The sequence below is a fragment of the Glycine soja genome, chromosome 11 (genome assembly GCF_004193775.1).
Source record: "Glycine soja cultivar W05 chromosome 11, ASM419377v2, whole genome shotgun sequence".
NCBI lineage: Eukaryota > Viridiplantae > Streptophyta > Magnoliopsida > Fabales > Fabaceae > Glycine > Glycine soja.
In genome coordinates, this window is record NC_041012.1 from 35,793,440 (window position 1) to 35,813,936 (window position 20,497).

General features: G+C 29.7%; 2 protein-coding genes across 2 annotated transcripts; both read left to right on the top strand.

The window, feature by feature from the left end:
• Window positions 1–7,742: 7,742 nt before the first annotated feature.
• LOC114375848 (ethylene-responsive transcription factor WIN1-like) lies at window positions 7,743–9,351 on the top strand. Its single transcript, XM_028333713.1, has 3 exons — window positions 7,743–8,108; window positions 8,211–8,674; window positions 8,815–9,351. The coding sequence occupies exons 1-3, from the start codon at window positions 7,939–7,941 to the stop codon at window positions 8,985–8,987; spliced, it is 807 nt and encodes a 268-aa protein (XP_028189514.1). The 5' UTR covers window positions 7,743–7,938; the 3' UTR covers window positions 8,988–9,351.
• Window positions 9,352–17,799: 8,448 nt separating this feature from the next.
• Window positions 17,800–20,497, top strand: LOC114377616 (SPX domain-containing protein 1-like). Its single transcript, XM_028336220.1, has 3 exons — window positions 17,800–18,209; window positions 18,838–18,964; window positions 19,755–20,497. The coding sequence occupies exons 1-3, from the start codon at window positions 17,928–17,930 to the stop codon at window positions 20,198–20,200; spliced, it is 855 nt and encodes a 284-aa protein (XP_028192021.1). The 5' UTR covers window positions 17,800–17,927; the 3' UTR covers window positions 20,201–20,497.

Consider the following 20,497-nt stretch of genomic DNA (forward strand, 5'->3'; position numbering starts at 1 on the left):
TGTTGAGAGCTACCTGAATAACTTCATCTAGGAGATTTAAATCCAGAATTTTGGGAATGATGCCAGCACCAAATCCTTGGATCAGGTGCTTACCTTTGACATGTGTGCAAATGGGAAAAAAAATCAGCAAACAGCAGCCTCTAGTAGTAGTTGCCTAAGGACTGCTCAAGGTAAAGAATATTTTTACAAATTTATGTATGACATTTCAAGGAAGACACATTTTAACAATTCAAATGAATGACAATATTTAGTACCTAGATAGGCTAGATTACAATTAAAGTTAAATGATAAACAGGAGGACTGAATCCAGCTTCCAACTTCCAATATATAGGCCAGTCAACAATTTAACAGGATATATCCAAACGGGAAAACACGTAACACTAACTAATGTCTAATAGTGCTGTCCGAGTTTGTAGTTTTTACGAGGCCATTTTTTATGAACATAAATTCTACCGTTTGGCATATTTCAAATAGTTTCCAAAGGATGATCCAATAAGCAATTTTGGTATTAAAATGATTGTCTTGATGTCTGACTTCAAGAATTTCTGCTTGAATCAACCACCACATTTAAGGCTTCCTATCGCTATTCATAGTACAACCTAATTATTACTTATCTCTCAAAGAATGCAGAGCCACACTCCAGGTCTAAGCAGTAAGCACATTGAAATTGACCCTGCACATAGTCTTGGTAACTGCAGGTTCTGTCCAAGTTTTGCATTTGCACCTATGACCAGATAGCATATTTGTTCACAAAGGGTCTTTTGACAGCAATGGTTTACTTTTATTGCCTTTGTTCCAATTTGAACTTGGTTCAAATTCTATTGTTCAGTGCATATAACAAAATTACTTGTATATATCTTGATAGAGAGATGAAAATAATATAACAAATGAGTCCTGGATGTATTGACTTTTAATCTTCCATGAGTATGATGATAGAGCCCAGTAGTTATACAGTGAGATAGACCAGAGAGAAATATACAGAATGGTAAAATCACCTGGCTGTCCTCCATTCAAAACTGGACTTTCAGCTGACTCCACACCATACAGCTGGGGAGAAGAAATCATAAAGTTAGCATAAGAAACTTGTTCCCTTGTTCTCTCCCAGTGAAGAAAGTACGCATGGTAAACAAATCAACCTTAATATCCGGGTTTCTCTCCCTGAGGAATCTTCCAGCACCTGCTATTGACCCCCAGTTCCGGGTTTTTATTGAACCGATCTTGATGGAGCGTCTTAGAAAGTCTTTTTTGTATTAGTGTCACTTGAAAATTATCACTCCAAAGTCTGCTCAAAGGTAATGTTGCTAAATGTCACTTACCTTGTCGTTTTGATGACAATGGAGTCTATGGCATATTGCGTTAGTGAGTTGAAGGAAACCCTAATATTGTGGATGGAACACTTTGATCCTTCGAGATCTGATTGCAGGCACATAGGTTTATTATCTGCACCAAATTTTGTAGTTGTCCTATGATACATGAATTATAAGATTAACTTGGTAAAAAAAAATTGTGGTTCAAATTTTTCAACGAACAAAAAGATTAACATCTAATCGATAAAAAAACAAGCCAACTTAAAAAATATGTATGCATATTTTCCACTACAATAACATCTCAATAACAAAAAAAAAATTACATGTGATTGTATTGGCCAATTGATGTTTGATTCTTCATTTTTGTTTTGAATTCCAAGCCATGATCAAGTGCTGGATCACAGAAAAACTAAATTTTGCAAACTGACTAGAAGTCCGAAATGATAATCAAGTATTGTATCATGACATGCGGAAAAAAGATTTTATTTCTTTTTTAATTTCATTTTCTATAGCAGGTATATTTTATTTTGTCAACAATAAATTGTGACAATTTTAATTAATTACAATGATTTGAACGGTTAATTGTTATTTAGGGAAATTGAATGTGTGCACTTGATCCTCTAAAGAGCAGTATAGAGGATGGGATGTGTGCACTTGATCTCTAAAGTTGCACTTTAGAGGAGTCCAATCCTAAACATCTCATTATAAGTAGATGAATGCAATTCTTAATAAATTAAGCCTTTATTCAGAAAAAGGATGAAAGTTGGAAAGTAATTGTGTTTGTTATGAGTGAAATATGGGTGAAAGATTCTAAACAAAGTGAAGCTCTCATGATAGACTTTTCATTCAGAATTGAGATAAAAATGAGTAAAATACACATTAAATAGAGAAAGAGAGGGACCGTATGTCACATGTTGGCTAGACAAAAATAATCCTGCTTTCTTCCTTGTGATTTCCATGTACATGTACCTCCCTGGCTTCTTCATTTTTTTGGGTTCTTTGCTGGTGCCTCATGCATTAAAATATAATGGGTTCAACATTGCATATATTCGATTACACCTCATGCATTAAAATGTAATGGGTTCAACATTGCATACATTCGATTACACCTCATGCATAATTGATTATATACCCTTTTTTTTATATATAAAAAGTTTCTTAGATTCCCAATAAATTGGACAAATTTTTAAATAAGGGTAAACTGAAAATTTTATTAATGTTCATTTCTATTTATTTATTTTTGGTTTAATTATTCATTTGATTCCTATAATTTCATAATTTGTATATTTTAGTTCTTATAATTTGAAAGTGATTTTTTTGTCCTTATAATTTATATTTTAGTTCTAGTTTGAAAGTTGTCATTTTAATTCTTGTAATTTGTATTTTAATTCTCTTTTTGTCCATATAGTTTGAAAATAATTTTTTTAGTCCTTATATTTTATATTTTAATTCATTTTCAATTCTTATCATTAAAGTACGAGTAATGTTATCAATTATAGAAATATTAGCAAGTAATTTGTAACTAATTTATCGTAAAATAATTTGTAATAAAAAAATAATTGTTAATTTATAACTAATTTGTAATTAATTATTTTTATATATTTTTTTGCAACAAAGACTAAGAGGTAATTAAAATGCATATGATAGGAACTAAAAATATCACTTTCAAATTATAGAGACTAAAAGAAAATTAAAATACAAATTATAAAAACTAAAAATACAACTTTTAAACTATAAAGACTAAAAAAGAATTAAAATATAAATGATAAGAACCGAAAATTACGAATTGTGAAACTATAAAGAACAAATGACTAATTAAACTTCAATTTTTTTTATCTCTTTTCACCTCTCTTTCATTTCAACCAAATATTCTTACTTTTCACCCTCTTTCTTATCTATTTCACTCTATTTCATTCCTCAAAAGTCAAAACCAAACGCAATATGTAAGCATATATGCAAGCAGTGTGTTGGAGATGCCCTACTAATAAGTAAATGTTAGTTGTGATCTAGATTTTCAAGTTTAGGCGTAGATTTTCATTTTTCCGTGTTTATAGGTTTCAACTTGCTTCACCTCCACGGTTAGTAACATCCACAAACTCCAAAAGTTACTTAAAACACCGCAAAGCTACCTACTTTGATGGTTTTGGTATTGTAAAACCTCCTTTGCCGATAGTACTGCGCGTAAAAGCGACTATTGGACAATTATTTTTCCTGCTTCGTAGCACATTGATGAGATATGAGGAAAGGAATAGTCAAATGGCACACAAGACGTCATATTAACAAGCTAAAAAGTAAAGTAATTAGGGGAAGGACTACAGTGCAATTACAATAATTCTGAGTACCATATTACAAATATGTAAATATTTTAAGTTGCACCTACAGCTGGACAGCATGGTTATTATTTTCAGTTGCTCCATTGTGAACAACTTTAAAACTTCCCATGCTAACATTCAGTAATAAAATTGATCTCTTGTGGTATAATCGTTGGCTTGATGGTGAATGGTGATGGCTTGAAAATATTGTATGATAATTGTATAGCACCTCAAAATTGAAAATGATTTTGTTGTTGAAATGGCGAAATGGATTGACAGAGATTGGTGTTGGAAATTTTTATTTGGGAATTGAAGAGACTCTAGTGATAATGAATTACATCAATTCTATTCACGCGGGAGGTAATTGTGCCGATTCTTGGTGTGATTTGATTATTTGATTATCTACAACACCATGAATTAGTAAGAGGTAAAAATTGTATAAATGGCATATGTCTGCTGCTCTGAACGGAATGACTTTTAATAAGAGATGGCAAGAAAATCTGTATTCATGGATAATACTTGAGTTGACCAGGTATGGATTCGGATTTTTCTCGGATACGGGTATGAGATTACTCGACCCGTCCCAACCCCGAATCTGAACCCATCCTGTCACTTAAAATCTTTAGAATTTTTGCATAATTTAATCAAAAGGCATAAATTTTTTATTACTAATTAATTTTATTTTAAATTTTTTATATAATTTAATATTATTTTCTTAACTATTTTTGTAGACACACACGTTATAATAAATTTATTGATATATAAGTAGTTAAAAATAAATGTTTAGCAATCAGTTTATTATTTCTAAAATCAAATTTTTAATATTTTTTTTACAAAAAAAATATTTTTCTAATTTGAATTGTGTATGGGAAGAGTTCGGGGATACCCAATACCCGACGGGTATGAAGATGAGACAATAAATTTAAACCCGTCGAGGTATGAGAATATGTTGGGGAGGGAGTCGGGATAAGGAATTGGGAAGACAATACCCGTACCCGCCCCGTCCCATTGCCATGTCTATTAATAACGGTGTTTTATGACTTCACTAGTCTTTTTTTTTTTTTGCTAATGTATTTTTTTTTGGGTAATGCCTACTTGTTAACTCATTTGACAAATACACCAAATTGTCACAAGTAATCAAGTTAAAACAGAAATCTGAATATCGAGTTCACATGAACTTTGTTTGTATTTAGATTGATGTATTCTCAATTTTCAAACAATTAATAAATTAAAGTAAAGATTTATGAGATGGAAAAATTAAAAGTAAATTGGCTTAAAAATTTAACTAGTATCTAAAACAAACAAGAGTAAGAAAAACAAACACTTTTGAATGCTAAGGTTAATTCAGAATGCAAATGCATAGTGGCCTAACATATTAAATTACTTGTGATATAATGTTAATAATTTTTTTCTATTTAATATTATCCCAATTTTTATCTACATCTACTCTCATACTCTAACCTTGATTCTTCAAGTGAAAGAGCCTAATTTGTTTATTTTTTTCTCCCAAATCTCTTCGCGGAGATAAAACAATAAATTACATTAAGAAATAAAAATGTATGAATAGGCTAAACAAAATCATTTTATCCCTAGATATGATTCACTTAGATGCCCTTTCTCAGTCCTTAAGAAAATAAATACTTCTCAATGCCTAAATCCTAAACAGATGCATGAGTATGAATGATCATATCACAATCAATAACAATAAGCACAAAAAAGCAACAATAAAAATTGAAATTGCATTCAATAGATAGTAAAAAATAATTACATTATAAGAGTTTGACTGCTAGACTCCCAACAACCGGGGGTTAGCCTCTCATTATCATGATAAGCTTTACATTTTAGGGGTTAATGGGGACGAAAGAAGAATAGGGATGAAGAATGAGGGAGGAGATGACTCTAGAGAGGATTTTTCCTATTTGAGAAGCTCAAGCTTTGGATGTATTCAGTAGAGAGCTCTGAGTTTTGATGTGTCTTCCTCCTTTGCTTCCTATTTCTTTTATAGGCCTTAGTTAGCTTAATTTTCACGCAACCCTACACTAAGCGCACTGCGCTTAGCGAGTATGGTAGTGATCACTAGCTTAGCGCGAAATCTGTGCTGAACGCGTCTTCAAGTTTATTCGTAGACTTTCTTATCAATTATATCTAAATTTTACAGTTATCACCATTTGACTTCACTAATCTATGGATTCGAGGATAATTCATTTTGAGTAATAAATAAATAATTAATTGATTATATGGATCTTTGTTGAAGTAGATAATGGTAGTTTTCTTAATCAACCAGAACGGGATTTTACATCAGTAAATTAAGAGTACCCTAAGTACTCTGCAAAATTACATTAGAAGACCTTAATAGGAGTTCTCTAAGATCATCTGAACCGTCAGCACATAACCCATGAAACTTGCCAATCCCAACACACTTTACGTTAAGACATTGATGGTAGTTGTTGTTTTTCCTCTAATTGGCGTATTCGCCCCTTTGAGTGTTTGAAACACTTGTTAGACTAGCGTAGCTGCTGCTTTGCTATAGATTATATATGTACATGGGTTGAGTATCCTTATACTCCTTAATAAATTTCTTAGCTTATAAAAAAAATATTCCAAACTTCGGAATAGTGAATGATACTTCTTGAATAATAAAAAAGTGAATGATACTGTTTTTAAAAAAAAAAATTGGGCTTTTTTGGCTTCTTCTTTTTTTGATAAAGTTGGTTTCGTATTTTTACTTTCAAAAGTCATGGCTCATAACAAATAATTTTACATAGGCTCCTAAAAAAAATTTAATTTAGTTGAGAGAAATGTCATTCTCATAATCAACAGGCCATTTGTGATTAAAATATTTACTATTTTTACACATAAAATATCATTATAATAAAAACAACAAACACAATTGATTTTACATATTTTTATTTTAGTTATCACCTTAATCGTTATAATAATAATAACAACAAACAAATAATTTTACATGATTTTACACTAACTAACCATAATCATTATTATAATTATAATAATAATATAGATAAATAATTTTACATTAATTAACTTAAAAATATATATATCTCTATACATGAGAAGTATTATCGCCCCATCGTTTGGGAGAAAATATACTCTAAGCTGGGTAGTTACTTGTTAAGTTGTTTTTTTTTTTTCTTTCTAACAAATACTATTAATTAGTCTCAATTTCCTTATCATCAGAAACCGGCCGGTGAGAGGAAAGAAAATAAATGCGCATAGATGGTTTCGTCTATTGTACTTTGTTAATATAATTTTCTGATGAAAAAAAATCACATTTTTAAGAATAAAGCAAGAAATTAGGCTAATCAAGTGGCTGATATGAAAAATAGAAGAGGTAACGGGCATTGACATGTGTGTGTATTTAATTGATAATTACTTAGCTAGATCACGTACACTCTCATAAAGGGATGCATGCATAATAGTAGATATTAACATATAGCCACACACTTTTCTTTCTTTATCCTGTGGTGTATTAGGACGATGAGCCAATTGGATTGTCAAAGTAGGAGGGGACGAATCCGAACGATAAATTGGGTTAATTAGTTTTCTATTATAAGCTAGCATAGGCCCGTGACCACCTGTACCCGACCCAAGTTCTCCACTCCAATTATAGCAACACGTTCATCGTCAATTTTGCTACAACTAATTAAACTCTCCATCTGTCCACGCTTATTTATCCATGTCTACTTTATATAATTTTCTTCTCTCTTTCTAGCTATTTAATTCATACGCTCATAATACACAATACCCCATCGACCTTTTCATATAATAGTGTTAAAAAATAAAAGCCGCATTTATAATCATAACCCAATTATACAAAAAGGTGTTGTTATATCAAGCTGTGATCTTAGCTAGAGGTTTAATTTATTTCGAATTACCACAGAAAATTAAAACTTGATCAGCATGCATATTTGATTTATACATGCTCGATCTCCATAACCACCGAGTGGTCGATGAATTGGAGTGGCTCCATCTTATGATGGCAGGTAATAGAATTCCAGCGAATGTCACCTTTAACACACTTGGGTGGTTAATTAACCTAGCGTACTATTTGGTCCACAAGTACAGTGTGGATACACCATGTGCCATAGAGAGAGAAAACATGAAGAAAGTAGCTAGTCCAGCGATCAACTTCACAAGTCACAACCAAGTCAATTGCACAAACATTTATTAAAGGGGTGACTGTTAGAGAGAAAGATTTAGGTAAAGATGTTTAATTGTTGTACTAGAACCTTTTAGTTAGCCGACAGTGTGCCTTCTTTAGGTTGAAATCTCACTCTATATCTATTAATACTCTGTTCCTTATGTACTTGGCGATCACTGTTTATTGTGAGTCCAAAAAACATATCATCACTTGCACCATCCCTGAACCCCAACAAACTCTTAACAACATCATGGTGCAATCAAAGAAGTTTAGAGGTGTCAGGCAGCGCCATTGGGGTTCCTGGGTATCCGAAATTCGCCACCCACTTCTGTAAGTTATTTCCACTTCATTTTCGTCAAAATGATGTGAGATTTTTTGGCGTATGGAATACTAACAAATTAGTAATATATATATATATATTTTGTGGAATAGGAAGAGAAGGGTGTGGCTAGGGACATTTGAAACAGCAGAAGAGGCTGCTAGAGCCTATGATCAAGCTGCGATTCTGATGAGTGGGAGAAATGCCAAGACCAATTTCCCAATAACCCAAACTCCAGAAGGTGATCCAAAGAGCACTAACAGCGAGGACACTCCCTCCACCACCTCGAAGGATCTGGAGGAAATCTTACATGCAAAGCTTCGCAAATGTAGCAAGGTGCCTTCACCTTCTATGACTTGTTTGAGGCTTGACACAGAGAACTCACACATCGGAGTGTGGCAAAAGCGTGCTGGGAGGTGTTCTGATTCAAATTGGGTCATGACGGTTCAGCTGGGAAAGAAAACTGTTAATAATAATGAGACTCATCAAGCTGATAGTAGCAGTAGTAGTTCTCTTTCTTCTTCTCTACCTTCTTCTCAACATGACCACCATGAGTCTCCATCATTGAGTGTGGCAGGTAATTTTTTTTTTATCAATGTTAATTTATTAGTTTTTCTTATTAGAAATGTTAGTTGGGAGATTCGAATTCGCGACTTGTCTTTCTTCTCCCTTTTTTCTTTGCAAATTACTGGAGTAATCTTATATCTCTTATGGCAGGTAATCTTCATCACCATCAAGAAGTCGTGAGAGGAGAGATTGATGAAGAGGAGAGAATTGCCCTTCAGATGATAGAGGAGCTCCTCAACGACAGAAACTGCCCTAGCCCATCATTTGACAACAACATTCAAGAAAGGGATGGTGCTGATCATCATGACAACTTTTTTCTTTAAGCTTCTTTTCCACAGAGTGTTATGGTATTCACATGCATGTTCAATCTTCATCTTCAACAAGGTTGTCATTATTTGGGGGGAAAAAAGGAAGTGGTAGTTATATAGGCTAAATATATATAACCACATCATATCTGTCATGTCATATCTATTTTCATGTATGTCATATTTATTATAAGTGTAGATAATATATACACATACATACATATACATGCATCATGCATAGGAAAATATACACATAAGAAAATAAGAGAGTGTATACAGAATATATTTTCATTTTCAGAGTTCATATGTAAAGTGCCCTATCGTTTGCTGCTTGTTTGAAACGTTCACGGTTAATTTATTTACCATAAATAATAAATATTTGTTCAGCTTATCTTAGCGCTGCTGGATTATTATGCTCAATTGGAGGCTTAATAATCTGGTTTGGTGTATACAAAAGTCTTTCTCTGATTTCCAACAAATTAACAGCAATTCTACTTTCTTTTTATCTGTTAATAAATAATAATTACAATAAAATGAATACACATATATATAAATTCGTGCATACTCGTTCTTTTTCCATTGAAAAAAGACAGAGCTGCCATAAAATACTACTATATATGCTAATTAAATGGTAAAACAACTAAGTATATATATTAATTGTTTAAACATTTATATTTTCCTATTTCCATACATGGGGGATTTCATTATATAGGGTGCAGCTTAATTTTCTTTCTTACATTATCATTTTTTATTTCTGCTGCCTCAGATGATTAAAGTCACTGAAACAAGTCGTAGGCATCGTAAGTATTTAACGCATTTTTTAATTTAAGATGTGAACTCGAGATGAGTGATTATGATAAAACAATTTGTTGTATTCGCGAACCCTTTTTTTTTTTTTTTTACTGTTTAAGGGTATTTTTTTACGACACGACTTATCCCTTGGATAATCTTTTAAAACTCACCTCCAATTGAAAAAAAAAATACCCCTAAACAGTAAAAAAGTCATTCACAACTCAGTGGTACCTTTAAAGTTATACTAGTTACATTTATATAATTTTTAAACTTTAATATATTTTTTAACAGTAAATGTATAATATAAGCAAAAATGATATTGTCAAGGGAAATGAATTGTTTGAATAAGGATACGTGAATTGATATAAATTTTTTTATTTTATTTTTTATTCATATAGATAAAAAAAATGATGTTTTGTTATGTAATGATTGATCTAATTGAATTATTAAATTAGAGTTTAATTAAAATGATAAATAAAATTAATTTTTTTTATACTATTAACTATTTTTAAATTGTCGTATCGTTGAAATTTTTTTTTATAATAATTACTTTAAAAATAATATATCCTTTATATAATTTAGTTAAGATCCCTAATATGCCTATCACGTCACAACTATATGTTCAAGCAGACATACCCTCAACAACAGGTGCTCTCACAAATTAAAGTTGACTTCATCTTAGAATCTCATCACCCTATATTTCCAACCAGAAAAGTTATTTAATGTTGTATTGGTATACATAGAAATTAACATAATGTATATTTTTTAAAATTCATAAAAATAAGAACCATTGTATTATATTATTAGTATTGTTCAATTTTTATAATGTTTAATACAAATAGTAAATAATAATTTAAAATCGTCAATTATATATATATATATATATATATATATATATATATATATATATATATATATATATATATATTAGGGGGAAGTACCAGAAAAATATTTTTATATAAAAATGAGAATGAAAAATTTTAGTTGTAGAATATTATAAATTCTGATCAGACTCAAGGTAAGGTAAAGCTCAATCTTTATCCCAATTAATAAAAAAATATTGACTACTATTAGTTTTATAAAATAAAAAAATCATATGTTAATAAAAAGACTTAACATATAATTTTATCGTTTAAATTAAAGTAAAATTAAAAACAAAAAAATCTCTCAAAATTTGTTTTTATATACGGCTTACCATTAGCCGGTGATGTTAGAAATATCTTAGAAGATAATTTTTTTAAGTTTGATAAAATTATTCAGGCAATAATGAGCGAGGAAGAACACAAGTAGATCATTGAGCTAAAACTGATGAGATTCTAGTTACATATTTCTCTTGGGTTGTTCGCACATGACAATAATTTAACTCATTAAATAAGCTTTGAAATTACACTACGGTTCCGTTACTTTTAGGTCGACATATACATGTGATAACGTTATAAGCTTTGAATTATGACGATTTAATTAACACGCAAGCTCCATCCATAAATATAATATGGTTCTCGCATTCAAAGTCCCTTCCATCTAAGATAATTTTTCATCTAGAGTTCCACTAGCCTTTGAACTTCAAGTATTCCACTGTAACACCAGTAATCGTTTCATAGATTTTACTCTTTTTAAACTGAGTAGAAATAAGGTATAATTGAGTCTCTCATTTCACAACATTGTCCTGAATTTAGTTAGATAACCTAAAGTAATAATAACTTTGTCTAATTTAAATATAAATTTTCTTGTTATAGGAATTGCTTTTATAAATTTAATATTTTTCTCCATTTTGAAAGTAAATTTCATACATTACCTTGTAATTAGTCAAAAAATTTATCTCTCGAGCTACCTTCTTTTACCTTTACCTTTAAATTAAATTTTAATAATTTTTTTCAAATAAATTGTCAATCCTCACATCAGAATTTAAACTATTCATTATAAATTCAGAATTTAATTTATATATTCTAAGATATTCAGTTATTATGAACTATACTTATAATATAATTTATACATCAAAAAATATTTATTTAATATAAATTTTATTATATATAAATAAATATTTATCCAAAAAGGTACAAACTAAAATACTTTGTGTGTGTGCGCGCGTTTTTGTTTATTTTAAAATGACATTCTCTCACTCTATCTTCAAGATTGCAAAGTGGAAAAAATGGAACTATATTGATATCTCAATTATTATAAATTTTAACATAAAAGTCAGTAAATAATTTCTATTGATCAATATTTTAACTCTTGTAAATGCATAAGGTTGTTACGTTGCAATTAAAGTATAGTGGACTTCAGTGCATTCGAAGTTGCTTCCTGCATTTTTTTGGAATTTATTTCTTTATCTTTTGAATTGGTAATTCTGGAAGTAAAAAATAAGTAGATTCCGAAAGGTAAAAATGGAGTGCAGGAAACAACCGGAAAATGCAAGAAACAATAGCCATGTGCTTGTTAGTGTTTTAGGATTGAGGTGATTTTGTGCCCATTTCAAAATAATTGTTTGCAAGTCAGTGTGCTTTTGAGACAAGCACGATGAATTATGTTTGGAGCCAACATTCACATTTCTTAGAAGGTAAGGAGTCAGCTCAATTTTATCATATATGATCTTTTATAATTGAAAAAACTTTTGGCATTAAAGAGTAACAATGAACAAGTTTTTGAAGCACTTTTATTTTATTTATTAAAAAATTTCAAAGTTAACAGTAATGATTTTTAATTAACTATAACGCTAGTAGTTGTAGAAATGTATAAAATATAATTAGAAATTTTATAAAATATATTAAAATCACCAAAAAAAATACAAAATATAAATAGAAAAGTAAAGAAAGATCAACATAAAACTCAACAAGTAACAATAAGAGAATAAAAGGCCCATGTTATTCACACTCCTATTTATGCTTTCCACGTCCCATTTTTTTTCTTTGTTTCAATTTTATTTCCAAAGTATATCTCTTCTGTAACACTTTCATACCCCTCCCTTTTCACAAATTTTATGAAACTAGTTTCCATATGGTAATTATTTGGAACACATTATAAAATCTAGTTTTAGTCATATATTTTTATATATTATAAAAACCAATTTACGTAATGTCAATAATTTTATTATGAAAACTAGTTTTTAAAATATAATTTTTTACACTACTACACGAGTTTCCATAATGTAATTTTGTTAACTCATCGACAAGTGTACCAATTCATCCAAGCAGTAAAATAAATCAAAAATTTGAATGTCGAATTTACAAAGACTTTGATTATACTTAGAGTTGTATATATCTAATTTTCGAACAATTAACGAATTGATTCAACTATTTGTAACATGTGACATTAAAAGTAGATCGACATAAAATTAAACTAATTAGTCAGCATGTGCAATGTGAGAGAAACAAACACTCGGAGTCGTGAAGCGACAGTTGATGCAGAATTATAGATATGTTGGGGCTTAGCCTACCGAAACTACTATTGATGTAATGATAATGATTTTTAGTTATTCAATATTATTCTAAGTATCACTTACATCTACTCGTATACTCTAGTCATGATTATTCACACGAAATAGCCTAATTTACCTAATTCCTCTCCTAATCCCTTAAGAAATAAACTAGCTAAATTGCATTACAAATAGAGATACATAAAACAGGCTAAATAACACAATTTTATTCCTAGAGATGAATTATTTAGATGTTTTTTTTTCAGTTCTTAAGAGATAAACACTTTCCAATGCCTAAACCCTAAAACATAACATGAATATGGATGATCAAGCCACAAGCATGAAAATAAGCAGAGAAAAAAGACAATGAAATTGAAATAACATTAAATAGATACTAAGAATTATTACATCAAGAGTGTTTGGTTATTATGCTCCCAACAATGGGTGGTTTAGTCTTTCATTGTCATGAGAGGCTTAAAATTACAAAAATGGTGAAGGTGGTGGAAGAGAATGAAGGGAAAATGGAGAGGAAGGGAAGTGATGGCTCCTAATGGTTGATTATCCTCTTCTTGGATGTGCCCTAAGCTTTCTTCAATATGGGGAAGACTCCATCCATTGATTCCCTCCTTTTCCTCACTTAAAACACAGTGTAGTTCTGTTTTTCGCGTCTCGCGTTAAGCGCACTAAGTGAGGAGTAAGTGGTTATGTGCTAAGCGTGCCTTCATGTGACGTCTGACTTTTCCAAGTGACTTTTTTGTGCTAAGCGAGAGTTGCCTATTGAGCAATCACATCGCGTTGAGCGAGTGTGGTGCACTGAACGAGAGTCTCTTTCATGCATTCTTCTGTGTTTCTACAAAAAATATACCACCAAACAATATAAATTTACCAGTTTAAGCACTTATTGGATAAAAACTCAGATGATGATAAAAATCTAATGATTCACACAAAAAGAAACAATAAAAGAAGATAAATCTGATGATTTCTATATGAGATACAAAATATACTTATGCACAATAATTATCAAATTTTATATTATATGTTGTATTATAAAAACTAGTTTTCATAGTAAAAAATTCCAAATTACGGAAATTGGTTTTCATAATGTAAAATAAATTGAATTTGGAAAAGTAATATTTATAATATAATTACATTACAAAAATTAATATTTGTAAAGGATACTTTTATTATATGTAAAAAAGACAGTATCTGAAATAAAAAGTCTAATTATACAATTGATCATTTAATTATAATTAAAAGTTTAATTAAGTTTTTCAATTTTTAAAAAGTTCCTACAATTATATCCTTTTCGTTAGTTTCATTAATTTGATTGAGAAAGTTTTGTAAATAGATATTTTTACATGGATTATGCTGATTGTACAATATAAAAATATTTATTTTTGTCACCAAAAGGATATAATTATAGGATTTTTAATAATTAGAATATGTAATTTAACCTTTTAATTTTTAACAAGTTTTCTATCTAACAATATACACATAACTCTATTAAAAGAGGAGCATTGAAAGGAAAGGAAAAAGTTTTCGTGATTAACATGCAGGAATTTGGCGCTAACGTGAATGATATTTACTCACCAAGAAATCTTGAGAGGGAATGAAATTGGCCGTTGAGTGAATGAAATTAGCGCAACATGTATGAACGAAGGAGGATATATCTATATTTTTATTCATGAAGAGAAATTCTTATTACATTAGAATACATTTTTTCTATCTTTTTATCGATATTAATTAACTATGAGTTGAACGCAGGATTATAGCTTATCCATAAATAAAATACGCTCGAAACTAATTATTTTATTAGTTCGTAATAAATGTGAAATAATTTTTCCTAATCTTATATTTTCACAATTAAAAATATTATCTGTAAAACAAATGTACTCAAATGCATAATTCTCAGCTTAAAAGAATTATTATCGACTACATCAACATATTGCTAATGCTTAGTGATTTGATATTAGTGGGAAATTAGTAAAATTATTAAGCTTAGCTGTTAGATTTATTTTATTACAAAGTTTGATTTTCATGCATTATTAATGCAAAGAGTTTTATACTATTAAAAAATAAGAAATCATTTTAGATATGATCACTGCTATAAATATTATAAAATTTAATAAACTTGTAATTATATTTTAAAATTATTTTGTGTATTTTAATTATTTTATGTATATTATAAGGGTATAAATATTTTTCTTTATTCTTTCTGTTTTATAATACATGTCAGTTTGTATTTTTTTTTCATTTATGTTAAGATATTTATTACTTTAAAATTTTAAAAAAATATTTTTTAATAATATTTCATTTATTAATACCTTTTCTAAATACTTAAATGAATTTATAATTATATTCTTATTAATTTAAAAAATAAAATTATTTTATTACAGTAATTTGTTTAATTAATATTTTTTTTTTCATGTTTAGACTACGGATTTTAATATTTATTTTTTTCATAATGCTCTTTGTATCGTTTCTCTTTTAGTAATTTACTCTTTATATTTAATAAAAAGAGTAATTTTATCAAAGAAAACATTATGGGTTTAAATTAACAGTTACATTCCATTCCATTTTTCTATCATCTAGGGTGAGGCATGGTGTGAATGTTGATTTTTTGTTTTTATTTTTTAAAAATAATTTTTATTTTTAAATTTTTAAGATTTAGAAAACGAGAAGAAAATACTCTAATGTGTCATCATCATATTTTTACTGCTTAAAAAAAACTTAAAATATTGATATGTTATTTTAAGTTTTAAGTATGTTTTATAAAATATTTTCTAAATTTTAAACAAATATATTTTTACTCTTATTTTAGTTTTTTTTAAATAAAAAAAGTCAAACCAAAGGTGGCTAATTAAAATAAAAGATGCAAAACAACAACAGGAGTACATCCAAAAATACATATAAGCAAAACAAAAAAAAACAAAAAACTGAATTTGGAGGAATTAAGAAGAAGGGGTGAGAATACTATAATATAGGAGAGGATGCATTATCATGTAGGAATTAATTAATATATGGAATAATAGGACAAGATAAGGTGGACCCTGAGCTTTAATTGAAGCGTAGCTAGAGTCCCAATGGAGAATAAAGGCACTTGAAAGGGAATATGCCAAAGCTATGCTCATTTTTCTGCTCGGAATTAAGGTATATGCCAATCCCATATGCTCATCTTTATCTCAAAATAAACTTCAATCAAAATAGTTAGATGGTGTAGAAAAATTTTACATTATCATCCGCTTTTAAAACTTACTTTAACTTACAAATATTTTATTTCTCTCTTTTATATATAATATAAAATTAAATAGTTCTCTTTAATTTTAAATAACTCAAAATTATCACTCAAAATAATATATTTTTATTAAAAAAAACCTACTAAATAACTTCTATTGTAGATGTTCATAGTTTCACTTTATTTTAAGCTTTGGACGTACAACAAGAGATTTTAGTTCAATTAGTTATATAGATCCAAAAGCTATTTCATTTAAGTTTTAAAGTTGTTTCATCCTTTAACAACTTTCTAATATAAAAACTATCTTGTTATTATTTTTCATTGAATATTTTATTGTCCAAATGACAATAAGATTGAACACATAAAATATTAATCTTTTTTAGATTTGCCATGATACATTCTTCTAATATCTTACGACAAATTTATGCTCATTGAATGGAGAAGATGATTTTTTAAATTGATAAATTGTTAATTTATTGTATAGTTTTTTTTTTTCTTTTTCGAAGAGAAGGTATTCTCGTAATCAGAAATTACGAGATCAATATGCCAAAATATAAAAATCACCAAAAATGAATTTTAACTTTTTCTCAACAAAGTATTTTCTAACATTATTAATTTAAAGAATTTTTTATACTTTTTTAATGTGTTGTGATTATCAAACAACTTTCGTTTTGTTATGTTATTTTTTAATTATTATTAGTTAAACTTTGTCATCTATGTTTTTTTTCTTATTTTGTTATTGACAAATATTAATTATTATTATTATTGTTAGTTTTTATTAGTAATTAAAAAAAATTAAACCTGTAACTTGTTTTTCTTTCCTTCGTTCTAAGCGTTAACTCAACTTTATATCTCTTTTATATCTCTTTTTGTCATTGTAGATTATCCTGCTCTTAATATCAATCTTTTTATATTTATATGTGAATTTATAATTTTTTAAAAATAAATAAATGGAACTATATTAAATTAATAATTGATCCACACAATTATTAATTTATGAGAATAATATTCCTCAATATAATATTTTCAAAAGTAAAATCCTTAAAAATATAATATATTAATATCAGAACTAAGAAAAAAAAAACCCAAAAATTACATATATGTAATATGCCTGCACAATAATATAATATAACATTTATATTTGGTTCAGTCTAACACGTTTTTTATAAAAAAAAATAATTTAAATTTAAATGAAGATGCACAGCACAAAGAAGCACTACTGTTTCTATCTCCTTCGTAAACAGTGCACAGTAGTAGAGTAGAGATTGAAAGAAAGGAATAAAACCCGAAATATACTCTTTTTACGGATATTCCAACAATACCCTCCGAATATTCCCTCCCTCCAACCGTTATTGTATCTAATCACCGCTCCTTCTCTCACCCTTTTCTTTCTTTCTTCTCAAATACAATTATACAAACACATTCTTCTCTTCTCTTCCTCTCAAATCAATTTATTTTCTTTTTTTCATATTTTTCTTCTAATTTTCCCTTTGCATAATTTCTCGCGTAACGGAAAGCCATGAAATTCGGAAAGAGCCTGAGCAGCCAGATCGAGAAAACCCTGCCGGAGTGGCGTGACAAGTTCCTCTCCTACAAGGAGCTCAAGAAGAAGCTCAAGCAATTCGACCCTCCCGCCGCCGCCGATGAGCGCCCCGGCAAACGCCTCAAGTCCGACGCCGTTCCCGACGCCGCCGACATGTCGAAGGAGGAGAGCGACTTCCGGAACCTGCTGGAGAATGAACTCGACAAATTCAACACCTTCTTCGTCGAGAAGGAGGAAGAGTACATTATCAGACTCAAGGTACTCTTTCTATCTTTCGTTGCGTGGAAGATCTGTTTCTTTTACGATTTTTTTTTTTTAGGATTCCTTCAATTCAATGGTAAATAACTAAATATTAAACTGTTAGGATTTCTTTCTTTTGTCTGGATGAGTTTGACGTTATTATTAGCTTTTGAATGAATAGGTGGATTTTGCTATTTTAACTTGTCCAATAATCTTTCTCAATATCTATATGTTTTTCCTGGATATCTGTTAGTTTTCTTTTTCTCCCAGAATTTAAAATAAATAGCAACTCGTTATGTGATTATGGAATTTAATTTTAATTAGCTAAGCAAATTGATAGATTCACAAGCCATAAACATGTATGGATGACGATTTTTTACGTGATTAAACAGAATACCGGCTTTTGATTAGATAATATTGGTGAAGTTCTTATTGGAATTTGGCAATGCCAATTTGTCTTGCTTTTCTTCTGCACAAGATTTTGACTGGTTTGTTTAGGTTTTTTGGTTATTTTCGGATAACTGTAACCTCGGTTTAAGCGTATGATCTTTTTTTTTTTTTTTTTGGTTGGGCGTAGGGTGATTTATATTCAGGAAACAGTTAGATAATGGGAAGTTCTAATGTTTATTGTGGTTGGAATCTACAGGAGTTACAAGATAGGGTTGCCAAAGTTAAGGATTCAAGTGAAGAGATGATGAAAATCCACAAGGAAATTGTGGACTTCCATGGAGAGATGGTCTTGCTGGAAAACTACAGTGCCCTTAACTATACAGGTACTTTCAACTTTCATATATATTAGTATAATATTAATTTATTTTCCTATATTGATGTTGAAATATAAAAAAAATTGCATTCTTTAAATTTTAAAATTTTGTCCATGTCCCTTTTAGAATTTTAGCATTTCTAAGTACAATGGAAAAATCTAGTAAGATAGAATAAGATACGTTTCCAATACAAGTTGTCCACTCCATTGATCCTGAAAATTCTTCGGGGCAAGTTGGTAGGATAAAGCATATGCTTTTCTTGGAATGAAGAATCTACTTTGAAAATGTCCATGTTTCTGAAATTGAACATCTAGCCCCTTTGATACCTCTATAACTAGGCTTCTTATTCTTCTATTTACTTGGTAAGCCAGCTAATTCCAGAATAGTAAGTATGTCCTCAATGTTCGAATTAAATATGATGCTGATCTTCATAATATTCCTGTTGCAAAGTATACAAAGGTCACATCATCTTAAAGCATACACAATCAAACAGAGGAGTTTCACTTTTTTTACTTGCCACTTGAAAGTGATTCTGGTTTGAAAATGCTACAAAAACATATGGAATATGAAAAATGTGGTTTTCAGACAGATTTCTGTGATTATTATATCTCTACACTGCACTTGGAAACCACTGTGTCAACTTTAGATCAACTAGCTTTAGAGATATATGCTTTTGTGATCAGCTTTAGGTTAGTTATTTTGAGCATAAATCAAAGAATGTGTTACTTATGATATTTCTTTCTTTAAACAACTGTTCCATTCCTGGTATCTAATTATTACCTCAATTTTCATTCCACAGGGCTAGTGAAAATACTTAAAAAGTATGACAAGAGAACTGGTGCTCTCATTCGCTTGCCCTTCATTCAGAAGGTCTTGCAACAACCTTTCTTTATCACTGACTTGCTCTACAAGCTTGTAAAAGAGTGTGAAACAATGCTGGACCGCCTTTTCCCTGTGAATGATCCTGCTCCAGTTTCCAGTGAGACAACTCCCCAAGCTGAAGGTTTTGATCCTTCAACTTCAACCACTACCAAGAGTGATGGTTTGCTGATTCCCAAGGAATTAGCTGAGATTGAGTACATGGAGAGCCTTTATATGAAGAGTACTGTATCAGCTTTGCATGTTTTGCAGGAAATTAGAAGTGGAAGCTCAACAGTTAGCATGTTTTCATTGCCACCGTTGAAAATAAGTGGTTCAGAAGAAACATGGAAGAAAATCCCGGTTCTGGAACAAACAGCCAAGTAACCTGCTGGGTTACGTTGAGAGCAATGTAGTGGGATGTGGTTATTTTCCCATCTATTTTTTTCATTTAAATCAGATACCTCTGTTATGCACGCCTTAGATACTAACACAGATGTAAGATTCTAAATGTAAAGATGGAATTAATTTTATAGAATTATAGGTTCCATATAATAAAACCTCTGGATTTTGAAGATGTTATGTTTTGACATTTTGCTGACGCACGTATTCAGTATGTAATGTAATTATATATTCCATTTTTCTGCTTCATAATACAATGTTATAGGATGCATTTGGAGGTTA

What these genes read in the sequence shown, in the direction of transcription:
- LOC114375848 (XM_028333713.1), top strand. Translation starts at nt 7,939, where the DNA reads ATGTACTTGGCGATCACTGTTTATTGTGAGTCCAAAAAACATATCATC. An exon ending in GAAATTCGCCACCCACTTCT is followed by an intron (nt 8,109 to 8,210) that starts GTAAGTTATTTC and finishes TTTGTGGAATAG; the next exon opens with GAAGAGAAGGGTGTGGCTAG. An exon ending in TCCATCATTGAGTGTGGCAG is followed by an intron (nt 8,675 to 8,814) that starts GTAATTTTTTTT and finishes CTCTTATGGCAG; the next exon opens with GTAATCTTCATCACCATCAA.
- LOC114377616 (XM_028336220.1), top strand. Translation starts at nt 17,928, where the DNA reads ATGAAATTCGGAAAGAGCCTGAGCAGCCAGATCGAGAAAACCCTGCCG. An exon ending in AGTACATTATCAGACTCAAG is followed by an intron (nt 18,210 to 18,837) that starts GTACTCTTTCTA and finishes TGGAATCTACAG; the next exon opens with GAGTTACAAGATAGGGTTGC. An exon ending in CAGTGCCCTTAACTATACAG is followed by an intron (nt 18,965 to 19,754) that starts GTACTTTCAACT and finishes TTCATTCCACAG; the next exon opens with GGCTAGTGAAAATACTTAAA.